Genomic DNA, 21084 nt, shown 5'->3' on the forward strand with positions numbered 1-21084 from the left:
ATGGACGTGCAGGAGGACAAAGCTTGGCCAGCAGCCGTCGGCGGCGGTCCTTCGTACTCTCACCAACGACATTCGCCACTGCCCTCTCCCATTCACCCATCGCAGCATCACCCGGCAGCCGTGCAGCCCCCTATATCGCCCCCGTCGGCTGGTGATATGCCTCACCATTACATGAGCTATTACTACCCGTAAGTCAATCGCGCACAATGCTCTACAAGGAGTTGCTTAGCAAGGGGCGGCTTTGATGGATTTCTCTTTTGCGGTGGTTCAGGGGTGGGGTGCAGTGTCGGAGCGGTTTCGATGAAAAGTTGGATCAGTTTCATCTGGGTTCGATCTGTTGGGGAACTGAATTTAGGGAAAGGGGGAAAGATGCGAGAGAGGACAAGGAAAAGGAAGAGAAAGTAAAGGAAAGAAGTAGAGTAAAATGGACATTATAGGCGGTTACGCGTGTGCGTGCGTGCGTGGGTGTGTGCGAGTGGTGGTGCAAACAAAATGGCTGGTGTAGAAAAAATCAGAGTTTTTGTAACCCTACCCTCTCTCTTTTTTTACCTCTTTTTCACGGTTCTTACACTTCCTTCTCTTTTCCTATTGCAGACCGCATCCACATCAACAACAGAGTTCACAGTCTTACTACTCGTATTACACCGACTCGCGTGCTCCTCCTCTCCGTCGAGCTGACTCTTCGCCGAACTCAACCAAGCCTTACTATACTTCAGGGTAAGTCTGTGCTGCGTTGCACCACATGCGTGATTTTTGACACCTTTGTTAGTTTCACCATGTCTTCGCAGCCAACAACGCCGCGACCTTCGTCGTCGCATTCTTCGCCTGGAGACAACCACAACTCGGATGAAACGCATCCTCAAACGACTAGCGCCCAGCCGCAGCAGCAGCAGCAGGAACAACAGGAAGAGGTCAAGCACACCAATGCCGTCGAACGCCCTCCTGTACTGCCCTCACTGATATCGCCCATCCACGATCAGCCCACGTCGCCCAGAGGTGGTGGTGGAAAAATGCGCAGCTCACGTTCATCCGACAACAGTATCCCTCGTCATCCTCGTCAGTCATCCGCCTCTTACGGCGTAGAGGAGTCGGGGCCCAAATTTGGCGCCACGAAATACGCCGGAAACATCTATGCCGTTGACAGGACTACTGTGTATGTTTTTTGTCAGGTCTTGCGCTTGTTGTGTGTGTCATGGATCGTCTAACAGCATTCCTCGCACACCTTTTAGACTGGATGTCCGCATACAATCCAAATTTGATAGAGGGTTCTTTGTCGCTGATAACGATTGGACATGCTACCGTCGTAACTATTTCCAAGTCAGTGCGACCTTTAGCATCCAAGGCTTTCCTCTGTACTATCACCACGGGCAGCACGATGCCGAGCTCGGGTGCTTGGTGCGAAGCGGTGAGGATGATCAGCTGCATGAAGTTCGAGGATTCCTGGTCGGTATATCAGCGCGCGTTGCAGATGACGACAAGTCGATACCTTTGATTCAGCACACGGCCAAACGTGACAAGGGCCCGCAGTGCTCACCGGAACCCAAGCCTATTCGCCCTGGTGGTGATCTGAATCTGCTTACGCGCGTGTCCAGTTCGCCTGGTGCGCTTCTGGACCAATCCGTAGTGACCTTTGAAAGAATCCAATTCAAGTCTGCAACAGCTAACAATGGCAAGCGGCGTGCTGCACAGCAGTACTATGTGTTACTCGTGGAATTATATGCAAAGCTGGCATCGGGACGACTTGTCAAGGTGGCATCGAACAGATCGGCACAGTTGGTCGTTCGTGGTCGCAGTCCCGGTCACTACTCTGAAAGAAACGGAAAGGAAGAAGGAGCGTCAGAGACAGCAGGATCGTCCGCAACAGCACCCACTGTACTCCCATCGACGAACGTGCATGACAGCACAAACCGAGGTGGTGTACCTTCGTCCATCATAACAGCCGCAGATTACTACCATGCAGCTCCCCCTCCGCCACCACCAGCAAGTGCTAGCGGCTATGCATACATGAGCAGAGATACCAGCGGTAGTCTCCCAATGGTGTCACCTACCTTTGAAAACAGCGGAGTGATGCGAGGAGGAGGAGGTCACGATCGATCGATTTCTGCGCCGTCAGGACCAGTGGATGTATACAATCACAGCAGCGAGCAACAACACAGTGAAATGAACGGATATTACAAGTATGCATTCTACCCGCGTGACCACCATCCTCCTCCGCCGTCGTCACCTTGGAGCGTGCATTCGCGCATTGCATCCAGCGGAGAACCTGTGTCTCCTTACATGACCGCACCTCCGCCATACTACTACAACTATTACAACAATGAACATCATCAGCGCAGCACCAGCAATAATGGGCCGCTCAATTCGCCTGGAGTGTACCAAGGGTAAGCAAGGTGGAGAACGTAGTTTGAGTATTCATCTGTAACTAAAATTTATATCTCTGTTCAGCAGCGTACCTCCTTCTCCGTATCGATCTGTATCTTCTCAATACGAATTCCCCACGAACGAGCAGTCACCTTATCATGCACAGCAACAGAGTGGAAGCAATAGCAGCAATTTTGACTCTGCACCGCAACAGCAACAAGTCAAGAGTGCTTCAGCGGATGAATAAGTGTCACACTCTTTCTTACCCCCAACATCTTCCTTTTTATTGTATTTTTATATTTCTTTTCTTTTTACTCTCGTGTCCCGTTGCTGTGTATGATTGGTTCTTCATTTTTTCTTTTCATCAATCTTTTGACGTCTGACATGTTCCTTTCTTACCCTTTGTCCATACAAAATATATACATATACGTACGGAATTTATATATAACACGTCGACGTGGAATTTATGTATATATTTTATTTGCTTGATATTTACAAACTGAGAGAAGATATAGGGCAGGATGAGGAGGTATCATGATTACATTCGGACAATGGCTGGCGAAGATTCAGCGCGAGGAGGCGGTGAACGATGCGGGAGCATAGAGCGTTTACGTGTACGGACATAATGCTGTTGAGTTGATCGGTTAGTCGGCGTACTGACCGAGTTTTGAAGAATCTTTTTAGCGGGCAACGCAAGACCGTTCAAGAATTGCACTGGCTGCATCATCGCGCGAGCAAATAAACGGTCAAAGACGGTACTTTCCTCTGAGATCCAGCCCGCTGTAGCGGTAGCCTGCCTTCGCATTTGCACGATCGTCTGCTGCAGTTTCTGTATAGTTGCATCCATGCCCTGCATCAAGGTAGGACTGGCTTGCTGTTGCCTAAGCTCGATGATTTCATCCATGAGGGCTTCCGCGATAAGCCGTGCTTCTTCAGGCTCGAGCGAGCGAATGAGCGCCAGCGCTACTTGATAGGCTACCTGCGGGTCGTCCTTGATCACTTGGTCCAATTCTTCTTCTCCTCCTGCTTCTTCTTCACACACATCCGTCCACTGCTGCTCTTGGCTGTTGTTATCCTTTTCGAGCCTTGCCAGTTGGTCATTGTAGAAGTCCAGCTGCACGGTGATGGTATCGATGCGATCGTCCATGTATTGCGGCACAGACGCGTCCACGCTTGCATTGTTGCCGAGCTGCTGTGCCTCATCCAGGAGCACTCTCTGGCGCTCAGCAAGCAGTTCTTGCTGCTCGCGCTGGAGCCGATCGCGTTTCTGCGTGAGATCCGAAACATCCGTGCGGCAGCGGGTTGCACGCACGTGCATCGCGATGGCACGCTGAAGTAGCCGTTTCTTGCGATACAGAGGCTTGAGCTTGTTGGATGCCGAGTCATTCGACTTTGACAACTTCTTCTTTCTGCTGCGCTGCAGCGATTGCCGGATAATGTAGCCACGCACGCTCGCGCAGGCCATCGCCTTGGCAAGCACAGTCCTATCGACGACCTTGTCGTTTGCCATGACCTTTTTGAGCATTAGCGCAACGTGTTTCATCTGGCTGCTGAGCTCGATCATTTCCTCGGTTGCGCGCTTGGCTGTGGCCTTGTGCTGAACCATATCGCGTTCCATCCGCTTGCGTGCCTGCACCGCCTGCGACTCTTGACGTTTCAGTTTATGCAGCTCCTTGTCGAGATGGCTGCATTTCTCACGCGCGCGGTCCGACTCTTGCTTGAGTTTCTTTGCCATCTTCTTCTTTTCGCCGTTCGCCTTGTCCAATTTTTGCTTTAAACCAAGGATAATCGCGTTGCTCTTACTTCGTGTAGTCTCGGCGCTCCGTAGCGCTTGTGCGTGCTTGCGTCTCAGAGCATTCAGCTCGCTTGTCTGTTTCTTGAGCCGAGACTCGTACTGCGCCCGCAACTCGTTCACGTCGCGCCGGTGCTGCACCAACGCGGCGTTCTTCTTACTCGTCAATTCAGATATTGCATTCGCGTGTTGCTCTTGCATCTCGCTACGTTGCATCTCGCCGCGCTCCAGCTGCTGGATCAGCTCGCTCTTGCTCTCGATGCATTGTTTGAACTTGAGCACCAAGTTGTATGTGCTTGGTGGTAGCTGCTGTTCATGTGAGCTATTAGTCAGTGTCAGAGACTGGTCTGGAAACGAGTTTGCGAATTCCATGATATCAGAGTCATCTGGCGTAGGAGGTGTCGACGCACGGTGCCAGGGGCCACCATGTTGCTGGTGGTGGTGGAAGGAGGACCAGCCCTGCGCAGCTTTGAGGAACGCCATCTCATCCAAAAGTTCAGACTTTGCCTTTTGAATAGTGTGATACACATCGCTGTTGGGTGTTTTCGCAGAGCTCGGTTTGTTAGGTTTAGGTTTGGGCGACGAATTAAAGTTGATGCTGACCCGGCGCCGGCCGCGCTTGGATCCAAATCGATAGCTATGTCGTTTCTTTCTTGGCGATTTTTGATCGCCGGCGGCTTGCTGCTGTTGAGTTGGAGCTGCCGCTGGAGCACTGCTAGTTTTTGGCGTGTGTGAGGAGGCAGGTGGGGATGGTGGTAGAGGTGGTGGAGCTTGCTGGCGTCCCGCCTGCAGCTTGATTTCCGTGCGCAGCCGTTCAATTGTCTGGGCATACTCTGCTACCAATCCATCAAATGGAATTCCTTGTTCTTGCTGAGATTTTAGCATATCGCGCTCACATTTGGTCAGTGCGAGTTCCTGGGTCATTTTGGTCACGGTTGCCGTCAATACTTGGACTTCGGATTTCAGCGAGTCCATTTCGTGGTTGACAGCGCGCAGGAATTCCTCATTGGCCTTGAGCTCCTCCTTGAGCTTGAGAACGTGGGCCTTGAGTTTATCCGAGTCATTGCCGCTCACTTCGTGGTTGACCGTTACACGGTTGCGGATGTTACGTGCACGGTTGGCGTACTTTAATGTATTTAGAGTTTCGGTGTAGTTGGAATCAGCCGGAGATACACATGCAAGCATGAGCGTCTGGCTGTTGCCGCCAAGCGAGTCTTGCAGCAACCGTGTTAGTTTCGAGTCTCGGTATGGAATGTGCGATACTTTGCGGGACTCGTCGCCGAGTGCTGAAATTACATTGCCGAGCGCTAGCAAACCCGTGTTGATAGAGATCCCTTCCCTCGCTCGGTCTCCGACTGCATTCGTGCGTTTAAGCTATAATACAATAATTAGATATATTGCAATGTCTTGACACCGTTGAACTGTCGGCGCCTACTCGTTCTGATCCAGCCAGGTCGACAAAGTGGAATTTAGATACAAGTCTCTTTTCAATGTTGTTATCTTGGTCGTCGGGTATATTTTGTTTGAGGATGACTGAGAATATGGCATGCGAGCGTGACGAGACCCTGTTCATGTCTGTTGACGCCGTGGTCCGTGCAATGGAGCCTCGGTTGAGCAATCTATACATGTGTGCAGCAGCGTTGGTTTACATTTTTCCATTTTTAGGGTCATCACCACCCCAAGCAAGCAAACTTACTCGAGTAATTCATATGCATTGTTCACGGACTCTTCGCGTACCCCGATCCAGCAAATGTTGCCCTGGCTATCTTCTCGTATGGAAAGGTTGAGGCCATCGACTCGAGGCTGTCTTAAGAGATCGACAAGATCTTCATTGTACAGCTCGAGGAACGTGACAAGCACTTGATAGGAGTAGCTGGGCATTGCATTGCTTTTCGCTGTCAGCTGTTCAAAAAGGGAATGGACGAACCGAGGTACAATGCCATCCTGCTGTTGCGTTGCCGACTCTAGACCGATGCCCATGCTATATGTCTTGCCGCTTCCCGTTTGACTATTTGAATTTCTTTAGAACGGATGGATACAAACGAAAAACAAAACGTTGCAACAGCTTACCCGTATGCGAGTATAGTGGAATTGTAACCATCTAGATATTTTTGTAATAAAGGCACGACGCAGGTGGAATATACTTGTTCTTGATCGGCAGATGGTGGATACGCATAATCGAATGTAAATGATCGTTCACCTCCAACGGTGATCTGCGGTTGATTAGGTGTGAAGGTAATGCGATCGTGGCAGTTTTGCTGTATCTCCTGAGCTGTCAGAGGTCTCACTCGCACAGCGACTCTGCGTATATGTCAGCGATCTCAACGCAGGGATACAATGCAGCAGTCGCCCTTTTACCTGACAGATGAAGTAGATGACGACGATGATGCGGATGATGTACTCATATTAGTTGTGGTGTTACAGTAGAGTGTGTTTACAGGATGCGATTTAGATAACAACAACAAGGACTAGAAAAAGTAAAGCCGTCAGAAAGAAATAGAGAGAGAAGAGAGAGAAGCAGGGATTAAAAGAAAAGAAGAGCAAGGTGAAAAAGAAGAAAAAAAAATATGTTAAATGAAAAAGGGGGCAGGTAGGTAGATTCACATTGGGGGAAAGCAGAGGTGGAAAAACAACCCAGTTACAAAATTGGCAACTCGAAACGCCCACCGCAAAACAATGATCCTCTTTGAAAAAAACCGCCACTACTAGTCGTTTTATGTTATTTTTCATGCTTGTTCTTTTCAGGCAACATTCCAACGTTTCGGAAAAATGTTTTAACAAGGGCGTTTTCTTGTTACACTTTCTTGTTTTGGTCGCGTTTTGTATAAACACACGAACTCACTGACAAAAATCGAACTTTGCACCGACGTATGTCCCGATGCAGGGTGAATACACTGCTCGTGATCTCGGGAACCTTGTGCTAGGAGCTGCAGTAGACAGATCATCAATGGAGGAGGAGCAAATGGAGAATTTAGGTGTACACTGACAGGGAATGCATGATCCTCTAAACCCCCAAAATCTCCATCTCCTCATCGTATAAACTCCTTGTCTTTCTCTTCACTTGGCCTTACTCCTTGCTGTAAGCTAAAACTACATACACATCTGACTTTCTATCCTCTCCGACTGCTGCTATTATTTAGACTACATATTGAGATCGGGATCTCGATTTCTAAGTGGCAATACACTGCGACGCGAGATCGGCAATTTGTAATACCACGTACGAGGGATATTGGTGGCACATACCGAAGAGGAGGAGAGCATTGTCTTTCCATCTTGGCATCTTTCTGCATCCCCCTTGTCAATAATATCTATACTGCAGCCGATGATGATACAGATCGAGAAACAAGCTTGCTGTTGCACTATTCGCTTTTTACCTGCATTTTTTCCTCCTGTATCTCTCGCTTCACGTTCTCAAAATGGGACCACATGCGTAGCACAAAGGGCGAAAAGTTGCAGTTAACGGTGAGATATCATATTAACGCCCATTCTATCCAGTCATCATCCGCACCGCAGCAAGCACAATTTGATTACTCCTATGTATGTATGTATGTATGTATGTGCACATGTGCATCATGCAATCCTTTAATGAGTTTCTTGAAACTGCGCATGATGTATTTATATTCAAAAGATAGCCTGCGTCTTTTCGCTGTTTCCTGTTGTGCGACATCATGGCCCGTGCGCATGTATGTATTGGATCATGCTTCTGTTATATCATGACTTTGAATTAGAGCCTGTGAGTACCGGCCTGAGAAACCGATATCCAACGGTATCATACAAGCGAATTGGATGCAGAACTGCCGGGAATACCAATCAAGTTTACAGTATATACAATGATAGATCAACTTAAAAAGCTTCCAAGCCAACATGGACGGGCAAAGAGGACCAAGCATTTGTATATCATGACATTTGTTTTCATATCTCATTTGCAACAGAACACTCTTATGAATGCGTTTACAACTCCAATCGAAAACGATTCAATGTAAATACTATACAGCTTTAATGAAATCTCTTTTTTTATATACTTCTCGGGGACAAAGGAAAGAAAAGATCCGTAATTCGCTTCACAGTCTTTGGGTATATTATATACGGTGCTTAAGTTACGCTGTCTACTCGTCTGAAAGAACACATTCTTTCTTTTCCATGCTGTAAACTGTTTGCACCAAGTACTTTTTGTCGCCAACCTGGATGTTGTAGTTTGAATTGTTCTTTTGCTCGTCCTGCTGTAACGTTCCAAACCACTGGGCTTGGGACACATTCTGGCCAGCACAAAAGTCGCCCAATTCAATAGTTCCGCCGTTTGCCTGGATGATCCAAGCGTCATTGCGAGGATCAGTGAGCAGGTCCTGGATCTCGTGGGAAAAGATAGTAACTGCAGCGTCGATGGATGGTGATTCGTTAGGCGAGGTGGAGTTGATAACAGGTGGAATGCAGCTGTGAGGCGCGAGTTAACTATCGAATGCAAATATATACACATCAATGGACTCAAAACTTACGTCTCGGAGCATGTGCCGGGATATCCAATGAACATGTATTGGAACTCGTCGCTGTAGCTGTTGTAGCCGCAGTTTGTGTGGCAGAACTGGCTGTCGTTGACGTTGCTTCCTGCCATGATAACGTAGACACCGTTGCTATCTAACGAATTGGTAGCCGACAAGTAGCCCGAATTGACTGCATCGAGCACAATTTGCTTGTGTGTGTTAGTGTCTGTCAACGATAATCCGTGGCTTCCGCTGTCTGCAACGGCTGCTGCAACGTTCAATGGACCGGTTACTTTGTTTCCGTTGCTATCCGTGTATTCCTTGACTGCAAAGCAACCGTTACTACAATCTGTGTAAATGCCCAACAACTTTTGCGGACTTACAGGTCGAGAACCAAGGCGTCGACGATACATTGTCGACAAAGTTCATGAACGTCGTTTGCTCGGCCTGCGATTCAGATGACGTCCAGTCGCCATAAAAGATAATATATACTAAAGGCGAGATTCAGTGTTCCCGGTCCAGAACTCGATCGACCTGGATTATTTATTACCATTTACAGTGTCGTGGAGGATTTTGCCACCAGCATTCTTGAATTGATCCCCATACTGAGAAGCAATCGGTGTAATAGTCGAGTTGCTGTTGCTGCTGGTCGTATTCTGAGCATTGGCAAGACCGATGGCACTGGAAAGCAACAGCACACCCAGAGTCTTTAACAACATGTCGAAACGAATGGAAAGAGAAGCGTTGGATAAAAATAGGAGGGAATAGGAACCGCTCTTTCTGGTCTCGGTTTGACAAGCGTGCCTGATTGGGCGACAATTAATTACTGCCTGTATACATTTAGCAACGGGTTCTCCAGGGAGCCCGTTTGAGACCTATCATTCAGCATTCTAGTTTTCGTAGAGCATAGGAAAGATGGAGTCCATGCTCGATTTGATGCGGTCTAGAAGTCTTGCACCCGAGGAGATGAGGGTAGCTTTCTCCTCCTTTTTTTCTCAATATGGAACTGGAAGAAAGGGTGCAAGCGATGTACGGGCTATCGTAAGGACTGCCATATAATAGAGTCTTCAATGAAGCAACGCAAGTTATATGGATGATGATTGGCCTCCCCACGGCTTTCTGTTATGACCTGATTACTTGTAATAAAGACAGTCTAACCGTCCTCGCGACGCTGCAACCATGATGGGCAACAAGAGAAAGATTGGAAAAAGCATAATCCACTTTTTATTCCATTTTTAAAGATATTCAACAGAGTTGTCATCAACACAACCTAGACACATTCTATCGCCTGATACAGATTGACAGCAGGTAGCCAAACGACAATCAATGCAAGCTTCTTTGCGTGTCATTTCAAAACATTCATGGCAAGTTACTTGATCTGGATCATTGATACTCATGCGATGAAATTCTTCCAGGTTGGGCGGATGTGAGCGGCAAAACCATCTTTGTAGAGTCAATGATGGGTAGACGCGTTTGAGAGTCTCAGTGAACTGATCACTCATCGGTTTACGAGACCGACCAAACTCAAAGAGTCAATGGTCGGATTGGCGAGCTGCTATTTTTGCAGAGGATAACCAACATCCTGGTCAATTCCGTCTCATACATTCCCGCGCAATTGATGATCCGCACGCGATGCACCCTCTCACAAGATAGTACAATGTAATAAGCACCGCAATGCGTGACCTGCGTACGGGATAGATTCACCACGTCTGAATTCCTCACCAAACATCTTGCTATACCTTATCGAATGACTCCATCGTCAATCACGATCCAACCGATCCGAATCAAATACATTATAGTCTTTCATCGTCTCATTCATGTATCGACATACCCGGGCCAGTCTGGATACACTGTCCATTCCCAGATAGTCACAAACGTGGAGCAAGGTCTCTCTCGGTAAAGTCGTGAGCATATAGAGAGAAGATAACAAGCTAGTGAGAGAAAAAGCAGTGGGTAAGTACTTGCTATTTTAAAGCATGGTTTGTCTCCCCCAAAAATCCACCCCTCAAGAGTCACATATCACAAGTCAGGGAAACTCGAGTGTTGCAGTTAAAGTGAGTTCCTGTACTTTATGCTGTCCTTCATATCTTGGCTCGGACTGGTGCCAGCATAATCTCATCCTCCAAGTGATATCCTCCTCCTCTTTTCAAAGAGATGTTAGATATTTACCTTTTACGGTTGTTGTTGACAACAGAAAAGAAAGGACTGAAAGAAGGAAATAAAGCCACCGTGTTCTTTTTATACTGCCCGCGCGAAAAAAATTTTCTCTTTAGCCCGCTACAAGCTCAGGTTCAATCATGTACCACCTAGTGGGGGTAGCTGATATGCTGTAAATCGACAAAATCGCGTTTTGCAAACATGCGTAATAAATCACGGAAACAAACGGATAGATTGGATTAGTATAACTATTATATAAACTACATTGTTTGCGATAAAGGAGAACGGAAGAGTACGTTTCAAACATGGTGCTTTGTTGTACATAAATATGCTGCGGTTTTCTTCAAAAGAATTCTTCATCGTAGATCTTGTCGAGAATATAGGTGAATGTTGGTCTTGAAGATAACAGTATATGCGCGACAAGGATGTTTTTCTCGCTTAGCAATCTCGGAAAATTTACATCATTCCTCGTGCTGCCTTCTTTCCACTTTACTGACGATATTATGCCCGCGCTCGTCCATAGAAAAGCTTCTAAAATGTTTTCCTTTCTTTTCAAAAGCGAGCACCACCATCATGCTTGCAGTTATCACAAGAGCAATTCAGTAACAATCATCCCCCGCGAACAAGAATCCATTGCAGCAGTTAGCAACAACAGCAGCAGCAATGACAGCTACAACGACAATAGCAACAACAACAACAGCAGCAGCAGCAGATGCACGCTACGCACAGCACTGCTACGTGGACGATTCCCCTTTAATAAGTTCCGCAGCGTAATAAATTTCAGGTCGCAGAAGCAGCAACAGCAGCAATGCAGTGCTTGTAAGTGAATTGTTGATAAGTCAAAAGCTGTAAACATTGTTTGTCTGAGAACAGCAGTAGCAGCGCCAGCAGCCGTTGCACCGACAGCACCGTGTCACATTGAACAACTACCGTTGGAGCTAGTGCATCTGGTGCTGCAGCAGCTTGACTGTACAAGCATCATGCGACTGTCACAAACATGCAAACATTTCCATTTGCTGTGCGAGCCAGGCACGCCAGGCAACAGCCGGCTGTGGAAGCTGCTTTTGCAGATGCATTTCACGCAAACCTGCCATCCACAAGCAGACGCGTTCCAGCTGTACCGGAACCATCTGATGCTCTCAAAACGATGGAAGACCGGGACGGCAAAGACACGATACCTGACGGGACACACCGACGGCATCTACTGCATAGTTCGATATCAACACTACCTCGTTAGCGGTAGCCGCGATACATCCATCAAAGTATGGGATTTGCGAACGAATGAATGCGTTGCTACCCGCACTAGCCACACTGGGAGTGTGCTGTGCCTGCGTGTTGTCTCAACTTGTTCGCAGCAGCCGTGGATGATATCCGGATCGTCAGATAGTACTTGCATCATCTGGCAAGATCTGCCGGATTTAAAAATGGTTGCTCAGCTTCGCGGGCACACAAGCGGTGTGTTAGACGTATGTATTGTACAGGACACATGGATTGTCACCGCGTCTCGAGACAGCAGCGTTCGTGTCTGGGACAAGCAGTCAGGTAAACAAGCGAGGCAACTCCTAGGACACAGAGGTCCCGTCAACGCCTTGCAAGAATACAACGGTTACGTCGTCACAGCATCGGGTGATTGCACGCTCAAGCTCTGGGACGTCGTCTCGGGCAAATGTCTACGAACGTTCGAGGGGCACAAGCAAGGGCTCGCCTGCGCTCGAGTGGATGGCCGATATCTTTACAGTGGCGGACAGGACACATGCCTCAGAATCTGGGATATCGAAACAGGAGCCTGCTTGTCTACTGTGAATGCTCACGACCAACTTGTCCGCACTGTGCATTCTCACAAGGTATGATAAAATGATATCAAATGTTTCCAGACGACGAAAAACTCTGTCTCTCAACTTTTAATTTTGCAAACAGGACAGGATAGTGACAGGAAGCTACGATCGCAAGCTGAAAATCTGGGATAAGCGCACCGGGCAGTGCATTCTAAGTATCGAGAATCATCAGGAAGCTTGGATCTTTGATGCCATGCTCTCGGAGACCCAGGTCATCAGGTAAAAATGGATGAAGGTAGTATAATTCCCGTGAATAACTTATAATGAGTGTATTCCACGTTAGTGCTGGGCAGGATAACCGTATCACGATACTAGACTTTGCATATGATCTACAGCTAGCATGAAGAGTAACTTAACACAATGGCTTGATAACTTGGATACTCTCTAACTGCCATTTCCGCTTCAATGAAATGTTGTATAAACAGTTTTTGGAGCAAATGCTGGTTTTATTGTCTGCACATGTCTAGCGAGTAATGTGCAGACGAAAATACATTATACAAACAAGTTACAAGGCTGAGAAATCTACTATTTTCAGTCACCGTTAAATAGGGGCTCGGCTCCTTACCACCTCCTTCTAAGTGGCTATAAAATCTGAGCTAGAAACAGAGGATGGGTTTGTGTATCTTTCAGCACCATGAAGACACGAAGAATCAAATAATTTTCATATAACCGCTGATAGGGGCGTGTAAAGATTGAGAGTTTTCAATGTTCTTTTTATCTTTTTTTTTTCTCGGACAACCATCAAAATCGAACGTGGTCTCAGTCACTTTATTACTCCTCCTGCAAAAGACGTAACACCTGCATACTGTTTCGGCAAAGGATTCGCAATGGAAAAACCTGCCATTTTGTTTGGAAGAATACGTTCCGGAATCCAATTTGTTACCAATGAGTTTCTTTGATGTACTGGATGAGGACCAGACCGTACCAAACGACTGTGCAGACATTGCGGAGTGGACGTTTGTTGTTTACTTCTACTTATATCTGCATGAAAGACAGTTTGGAGCTTTTGGAGGATATGGATTTTACCGGAGGATGTGATCGGCGCAGTCTATCAGGATGATGGATATCCTTTGGAGAATGTTAGTGATTGCAGACTTCAACGAAAGGATGAGACCACGGCGTACTGTTGCCAGATCTACTATATACGTCAGCAGAGCCTGAAAAACGACGACAGGTTTTCTTACGCCCATGGCAATATGCGATTGCGAAGGTCAGAAGCAACGAGCCTGGTTGTAACGACAAGACCAGAATACTTACCGATCACCGAATATCAACAACGATCTGATATTCGGTGAAGTAAAGACAGAGGATGCATCAATCAAAGAAAAAGTAATCGATCTGATTCGACTTGTTGTCTTTGCAAAGGACTGCATTGACGTCTCAAAAGTTAACTAAGCAATACTTTCCAATCGCTTGGTATATTTCCACAAATATGTTATATCTTTATTTCTCTTAATTGACGATCTGCTAGGACGAACGATTACTTTCTTTACGGAAGCGCTCGTCGATGTACGAGTATATGCTATGATCAAGCTACGCTCGGTTACTTTCCCATTATCTCTTCAGGATATACTTGCCTATATCGATGAACTTTACAAGTACTTGGACATCTTTAAGAGTTGAGATCAATCTCGACGACTCTAGATCCCGCGTTTTGGGAGACAACTCGAAGCGACGCGCTCTATACACCGGCTCCGATGACATGACCGTGCTTTGTTCATTTCTAAGTTGTGCCGAATTCATCATTGTGGAGCTGGATGGACTTTTGTTGCCGACGTTAGATGTTATAAACATCTTCAGCATGAACTTCCTGGTTTCGATGACTAATTGTGCCATCTTTCGGCCTTGTCTCGCAGCCATTTTCTTAACAACACCAAGTACACTGGCAATCCGCTCAAACAAGCAGTAGATCCGAGATGAGGTTTACCGAAGATGTAAAGGGTCAGATAAGATATCTATTCCAAAAGGAGAAAAAAGCTAAAAATCAAAACGTAAGTGCATCTCGAATATTCTTTATCACGAAAGGCTATAGTTAATGAGCATCATATCAAAGGGACGAGACGACAGTAGGTTGCATAAAGAAAGCTCGAGAAACGATAAAAGAAAAGTACGGAATTAGTGCAGGAGAGTGCATGTACGGTCGAAAAGTAGACCTTGCTATAGTTATGCGCGATTCAGAATTAGCACTCTCCACCATCGAATGGAAGAAGAAGGACGTATGATTTTTCCAACGTATTGAGCATAATTGACTCCTCATATGCATGGCACTGACTGATTTGCTCTTCCACTGCAGTTCCGAAAACATCCATGACAGTACAATGAACGCCAACTTACACCTATCTGAAAGCACCTATTGCCACTTCGTTCTATGGCCTCTCATCTTAACAGTCGTCAAGTTTATTGAGACTCCAGATGACATTTACCTGAACTTCAATGTCGGTGAAACGATTCTGCTAGCAGCATCACTGTACAATCGCGGGTGTTTGGAACAAGAAAAGTGACAGCAAAGGCGACAGGAATAAATCCAGTGAGACTGAATCAAAGCTTTATTACGATTGCAACGGCGCTCCATATTTATACTCGAATTCTAAGTGTGCCACACGCAATGTAAATTACTGATCCCGCTCTCGGCAGTGTCACCATAGATTGGAAGTCTTTGTACTAAGTCCTAATGACTAGAATATTATAGCGAGGGATCATGTATGTGGGTACGACTAGTGATTGTCACTATCGGATACGACAATCAGACACAAATGGTTACAACAAGTACAACGCCGATGCGACTGTCTATTTAGAAGCATCAAATTTGGAAATACAGCTTTTTTGATGGAAGCCTCAAGTCCATATGGTGTTAAGGACCTGGCAAGACATGTATTTAATCATGTGAAAGATACTTTTGGTTGTTATAGCATGCCGCAATCGATCTCGAAAAAGTACGAATATGCCGACGCCAAGCTCCTGGAAACTCTTTCTGTAATTTTTCTCCATGCCAGCGGTAAAGATTACGTTTGAGGCAAAGAAGCTTCTGTCTGTTTACTTATCGTTTCCTTATTTTTTACTGCAGACAACTGTCTTCGAGCGTGGGTAATGAGGTCGGCTTTACATGGACAGATACTGTCATTCGAAGGGCTTTAATATGTGAAAACAATACGAGCCTCACGGAGGTGGGAAGTATTTTGGAAATGATCAAATTTCTTTGGAAACTGAAAGTATGTTCTACGTAATTTTGGTTCTGAAGCTGAAGAAGCTGAAAAGTAGCAATGGCTTGGTTGAAGGTGGAGAGGCTAGGGTAAAAAGGACCTCATTGAGTAAGTTTTTGAAGCCAACTCCTATGAAGCCTCGAAAAGACGACTGTTCGGGCGGCCTAGTACAGCTGGATCCTGCCTCCTCCTTATGAATTTGCTAATCATTATCATCCCACCACGCTTCAACTATATTGTAAACTTGTACAGTCTTTCTAGAGTTTTAAGGCGCAGCTAAAAATTCATTTGTCGCACTGCAAAGAATTCATTTTGTCTCGTAGCGACAAATTTAGATTTCCTCAGCAAACAGCCTGGTAGGTTCAGATAATCAATCATTCATAAATTGCTACAAATCGACAATCAAACGCTTTCCTTTCGAATTAGAGTGACGTTTTATAGCTATTGTACTTCTTACACGAGGAAACTTATGGAACTCGGATTGAATACCGTATGGATGTCATTGAATTGGCAGCAGATTTTGAACGACTCAAAGAGATATGTGGGCATCTCTTATGTGTGTTATCCAGGAACAACAACTGCGTGGTCTCGCAGGAATGTTTGAAGCTGTTTTGATCCGGAGAAAAAGCAAAGGATAATTTCAGTGAACTACTTGAGGGATATCTGAAAAGAAAAGGAAGTGATACAGATTTTACTTTTATGAACCCAAAACAACGATATTGACGTGGAGCTGTTGTTTATTTCATTTCTTTTCACTACAAATCTACTGTATAAATAGATTTTCATATCAGAGAAAATTATTTCCATCTCTTATCGTTTCAAGGCTGCTTATCAGCTTCACAGACAAACATTGCATGTTAAAACTGTACGAAGTACATCACTAAGCTTTCGCCCTTTGAGATTTCCATAGCTTTTACAGACATCATTTATCATATGTCTGAAAGTCAAAGGATATAAACTTTTCCCATCCAATTTGTATGCGTCACTTAACTCGCTGCGCATGTTGGAGTCCAGGAGAATTATTTTTGATACTCAAGAAGACAGTGGATTTTGTCGCTAACCTTGAGTCTATCATATCCATCGTTGCAAGATAGTTCGTCTCTCTAGCGAGAGAGAAAAAAAATAAAGACTAGTTTTGCTATTGGGCACCTTGCCAGTTTGTTGATGCCAAGCCCAATTGAGGCAAGTTTGTTCCGACCCCAGGAAAGGGAGGAGGTGTTTCAAGCAGCTCTCAACTGTGCCGAGTGCTGCATTCACTTTTCCCTTTTTCCCTACTTTTCTCACTCTTTCCCTCTTCCTTTCCAGAAAGAAAGAGATTTTACTACACACAATGAAGTTTTCGAAAGCACTGTCTCTAGCGGGACTTTTGGCCACTGCCGGTAAGTCATTGTTGCCGTAACGATTCTTGACACATGTAACGGAATGGACGGGACTGACGAATGCTTGTCCTTCGCTTATCAATCTACCGACGACCAACCTACCTACCTCCTTGGATTTGCTGGAATTTTTCATATTTAATATTCACTCATTTTGTCACTTTTTTTCTTCTCGACGCGGCATCCCTCCGTATTTTGTTTCGTCTTTTTTTTCCTCTCCCACTACCCTCACTGCATGACGCTTTTGGTATCACCGGGCTCACGTGGTCTGTGCTTGTGATGATTGAAACTGCGCATTCATTTTGTCACTTTAGCCATTGGAGTCTACGCGGCCCCTATGGAGGACATCTCAGTGACCTCTGTGGATTTGAGCGAAGCACCCACTGGCCAAGGCAGCAACGAGCATTTGTACGTCACAGTGAGCCGCACAGACGATTTGGTGGACGATGATGGTGCTATTGTTGCGGAGCGTGTAATGGCGGTTCAAGTGACCTTCGATGTCATCGAAAACCAGGCAAGTTAAATTTTTGTACTATGCATTCCGTAGATGCACAGTTAATTAATCAAAGTTGGTTCTATTTTTTAGCTTCACTGCAACGGTGTTCCTGTCGAAATTGGTGTCAACAACATTCAAGTAGAAGCCCAAATCGCTGCCAATCCCGAAAAATTGACAGTTGCATCGGAAGAAGATGCCTCATTGCTAGCAGATAGCTTCGATGTCGGTCTCGCAACCGTCGAGGTTACTGCTTCCATCGTCGACGAAATGAAGACTGAAGATGGCATGACATTCCGCCGAATTGATGTCCAGGAGAAGATCGTAGAGATTAACGGCGAGGAGGTCGTGCAGACTGAAGTTGGCCAGCAGATCCTGGATGTATTCGAAGACGGTGCTGTCCGCAAGTGGTACCCCGACCCGCTCAGTGGATTCTTGCTTCCTGGCCCTGCTATCACCTCTGAAGAACCAGCTCAGGAGATCTATGTTGACAAGCAAGGTACGATTATATCAGACAGAAAAAAAATATCACACACACACTCTAATCCCGTGTTTAATAGCTACTCCTTTGCTTGCTGCTGACCATGCAGGTAGCAAGGGATGTGCCAGTGCTTTGGTGGATCCTATCGTCGACTGGTGGAACAGCCAAACCGCTGTTGTCCAGGGCCTCATTACTGGAGGTTTCGTTGCCGGCGTATTTGCCCTGGCATTAGCCATGCGTAATATGATCATGGGCTCTTTCCAACCCGACTACATGGCTGTGCCTGTTGCCGAAAGATCCCAGGATGACGAACAGATCTGGAATGAGGACAAGAAGCAAGACGAGGAAAAGCGACCTTTCCTCTCGTAAATAGTTCCATGTCTTGTCTCGTCTTTCCTTGATACCTTGCTGTTTCAGTTTCATTCTCTCTTTTTGTGAATAACAACAACAACATGATCAATCGATGAAAGGAACAAAGATTTTTTTTCTTCATTGGTGCTGATATTGCGGATATACTAAAAGCTACGAAAATAAGGGGTATGTACATACATCAATGCGTATTAAGAAGTGGCGTGATTAAATGTTGTGCGTTTGTAAACATGGGCGTAAATAGCAGTAAAAACAAGGAGATGGAGGCAGGATTCTAGAGACAGACATGGATCGAGTGAGAGATGGTCTTGATGTCGTCAATGAGACTTAGTGAAAACTGGGAGGTGGCGCCGGTCTTGAAGAGGAAGATCTCCGGATGGTGCCGAGCAATCTTTTGAGTTTATTGTTCGAGGAAGATTTTGTACTTGATCCAGATTCAGTGCTTTCAAGAGACGAGGATGTGGACATGGTGGGAGACTTTGGCACCGACGTCGTTGAGAGTATATCGTCTATGGATACTTGAAGATCGAATCGTTCTTGAAACCGTGAGCAGGCCATAATATCGTGATACAGAGAGAGAGAAAAAGATAGCAGAGAACAAAAATTACTGAAAAGAAACAAGCAACAATAACGGAAAGTCGTTTAAAAAGAACCTGGATGGTGCAACATCACCATGGAACGACGATGCGGCAAAATCAGGTCCAGAACCTGGCCATTAAAGCAAACTCAAAATGGATGATTTCAGCTATTTTTGCCAACAATTGGATCGACCGCACACTCAAAAAAAAGATACTCGATTCTCCGACCGTTTTTCTGCAAAAAATACCCTGTTGGTGGATGGACCAATCGGTAATGCTGCTCCCACGGACATTGTTTCGAAAAAAAGAACGGATGATGCTTGCTGTGTCCGTATATCAAAAACGGACGGTAAGCCGAGGAGATGTAGTTTACAGACTTGGAAGCTACAACGCAGAGAGTATACGAGCTTCCGTTACGTGTGTCGTACAAGGCAAGCGACCACGTTGCCGTTCATTTCGTTCCTTACATCTGATCCGGGGCATCGCTCCCTTGTTGGCAATTTTAAACACCGTGGTTCTACCAATCAATCCCGTTGTCTCCAATCAAGATATCCTTTCCCACATAAACGAATCATGTCATGATGCATATACACTGACGTCCAAAAGTTCAAACCCTTGCAGCAACTGGTCGAGTCATTGGAAAAGGGAAATGAGTTGCCAAAAAATCCTGCCTTCCGCCGCCGCCGTGGGATCTTCAACAACAATTCAGATACATTTCATCACCAGCAATTCAGTTCAACATCCGCTGCTGGATCTCACTGATGTTGTTTCATACACAAGATTGCTTCCCGACGATGATGTCGATCTTTCCTCCTTTCTCCTCCTTCTACGCAACCCATGCGTCGTTCATCTTCGGAAGCAGAAATGAATTGTGTCACGTATTTCATTGGTAGTGTTGCGCATATCTGCCAGCTAGAGAACAGATCCATCATGCAGCGGAGACGCTCAGCAAACGACCATCGGACGAACCATCGAATCTAGAAAAGCAATTGTTGCCATGGTACGAAAAAGAGAAAGGTTGCCCCAGCTTACCCAAAGGTTGGCATCTTCTGTAAGGACTGCCTTTACACATATACATCCGTTTTGACACGATGCTCCTCGCCTCACGTTAACAGTGTGGTCCAAGGCAGTACCTGTGGCAGACACAAAGTCAATTTACGTTCCAGAAGAAGTAGTTCTTCTGGATAAGAACTTTGAGTCGGATTTCTGGAAGGCAGTGCGGACATCTTCATGTTTGCTCATGCCGAGATGCTACGCCATCACCAGAACAAGCTCAGGGCCGAGGAGGAAATCAATACATTCGAAATTTATCATCTAATAGCTGAACATAGAGAAGTATTGCATCTTCCCCCGCTATTCTTGGATGCCTTTGGCCTTGCGGACGGTGAAGAAAATGGACGCCTCTGTCTACTCTCGTCTTCCGATTCCTCTTCCACGTCAATCTGCATAATGTCCACCATGTCTATGCCAATGCTCAGCAAATTTTCGATTTGCTTTTCCTATAGCTGTTCCAGCTCATTGACCGTCTTAAATTCTTCTTGAGCAATCTGCCTTCTCGTAAATCGCCAGTAATTCTCATTACGAGCAGTGTCGTGTACTGGATTATCAAACGCTTCGTACCTGCATCACTGCTTATTGAAGTTGAAACACCGATGTCCATAATGGCCACGGAATCCTGCTCTTGCAGCGCGGAACACGTTGCTAACAAGGCTAATCTAGCAAATAAGATGATACGAGTGCAACTCAAGCCATAGCATTTTACTTTGGATATCCTAGTATTTTACTGGATACATATTGCCAGATAAGCTATGCGACGATAAAAAAAGTCTGTATTCTGTTATCATTGTAACAGGATCAGAGTCGGAATACTCGGTGCAATCGATAATATCCATGATCTATTGGACCATCTGCTCTTTATACGAAAGGAATTTTATCATAGAAGCGTTATACCGAATATTAAAGGA

At 45.8% G+C, this 21084-nt stretch overlaps 8 protein-coding genes across 8 annotated transcripts; 5 read left to right on the plus strand and 3 right to left on the minus strand.

Moving 5' to 3' along the window:
• Positions 1–2608, plus strand: VTP01DRAFT_7773 (uncharacterized protein; the record flags this gene model as incomplete). Its single annotated transcript, XM_069386821.1, has 5 exons — positions 1–188; positions 595–717; positions 770–1153; positions 1230–2381; positions 2446–2608. The coding sequence occupies 5 exons, from the start codon at positions 1–3 to the stop codon at positions 2606–2608; spliced, it is 2010 nt and encodes a 669-aa protein (XP_069242238.1).
• Positions 2609–2899: 291 nt separating this feature from the next.
• Positions 2900–6558, minus strand: VTP01DRAFT_7774 (uncharacterized protein; the record flags this gene model as incomplete). The annotated part of the gene is made up of 5 exons (XM_069386822.1): positions 2900–5527; positions 5589–5772; positions 5850–6161; positions 6224–6454; positions 6512–6558. 5 exons carry the CDS (start codon positions 6556–6558, stop codon positions 2900–2902), a joined length of 3402 nt encoding a protein of 1133 aa, XP_069242239.1.
• A 1701-nt stretch (positions 6559–8259) lies between these two features.
• Positions 8260–9350, minus strand: VTP01DRAFT_7775 (uncharacterized protein; the record flags this gene model as incomplete). Its single annotated transcript, XM_069386823.1, has 4 exons — positions 8260–8584; positions 8647–8956; positions 9015–9122; positions 9182–9350. The coding sequence occupies 4 exons, from the start codon at positions 9348–9350 to the stop codon at positions 8260–8262; spliced, it is 912 nt and encodes a 303-aa protein (XP_069242240.1).
• Positions 9351–11324: 1974 nt separating this feature from the next.
• VTP01DRAFT_7776 (uncharacterized protein) lies at positions 11325–12967 on the plus strand (the record flags this gene model as incomplete). The annotated part of the gene is made up of 4 exons (XM_069386824.1): positions 11325–11607; positions 11665–12632; positions 12706–12842; positions 12907–12967. The coding sequence occupies 4 exons, from the start codon at positions 11325–11327 to the stop codon at positions 12965–12967; spliced, it is 1449 nt and encodes a 482-aa protein (XP_069242241.1).
• Positions 12968–14208: 1241 nt separating this feature from the next.
• VTP01DRAFT_7777 (uncharacterized protein) lies at positions 14209–15124 on the plus strand (the record flags this gene model as incomplete). The annotated part of the gene is made up of 2 exons (XM_069386825.1): positions 14209–14399; positions 14917–15124. The coding sequence occupies 2 exons, from the start codon at positions 14209–14211 to the stop codon at positions 15122–15124; spliced, it is 399 nt and encodes a 132-aa protein (XP_069242242.1).
• Positions 15125–17153: 2029 nt separating this feature from the next.
• Positions 17154–18542, plus strand: VTP01DRAFT_7778 (uncharacterized protein; the record flags this gene model as incomplete). Its single annotated transcript, XM_069386826.1, has 4 exons — positions 17154–17202; positions 17514–17713; positions 17786–18191; positions 18253–18542. 4 exons carry the CDS (start codon positions 17154–17156, stop codon positions 18540–18542), a joined length of 945 nt encoding a protein of 314 aa, XP_069242243.1.
• A 191-nt stretch (positions 18543–18733) lies between these two features.
• Positions 18734–19100, minus strand: VTP01DRAFT_7779 (uncharacterized protein; the record flags this gene model as incomplete). The annotated part of the gene is made up of 2 exons (XM_069386827.1): positions 18734–18816; positions 18881–19100. The coding sequence occupies 2 exons, from the start codon at positions 19098–19100 to the stop codon at positions 18734–18736; spliced, it is 303 nt and encodes a 100-aa protein (XP_069242244.1).
• A 1383-nt stretch (positions 19101–20483) lies between these two features.
• Positions 20484–20874, plus strand: VTP01DRAFT_7780 (uncharacterized protein; the record flags this gene model as incomplete). Its single annotated transcript, XM_069386829.1, has 2 exons — positions 20484–20504; positions 20626–20874. The coding sequence occupies 2 exons, from the start codon at positions 20484–20486 to the stop codon at positions 20872–20874; spliced, it is 270 nt and encodes an 89-aa protein (XP_069242245.1).
• Positions 20875–21084: the final 210 nt, after the last annotated feature.

This window comes from Rhizomucor pusillus (genome assembly GCF_041956525.1).
Source record: "Rhizomucor pusillus strain CBS 183.67 unplaced genomic scaffold VTP01scaffold_4, whole genome shotgun sequence".
In the NCBI taxonomy this organism is placed as follows: Eukaryota; Fungi; Mucoromycota; class Mucoromycetes; order Mucorales; family Lichtheimiaceae; genus Rhizomucor; species Rhizomucor pusillus.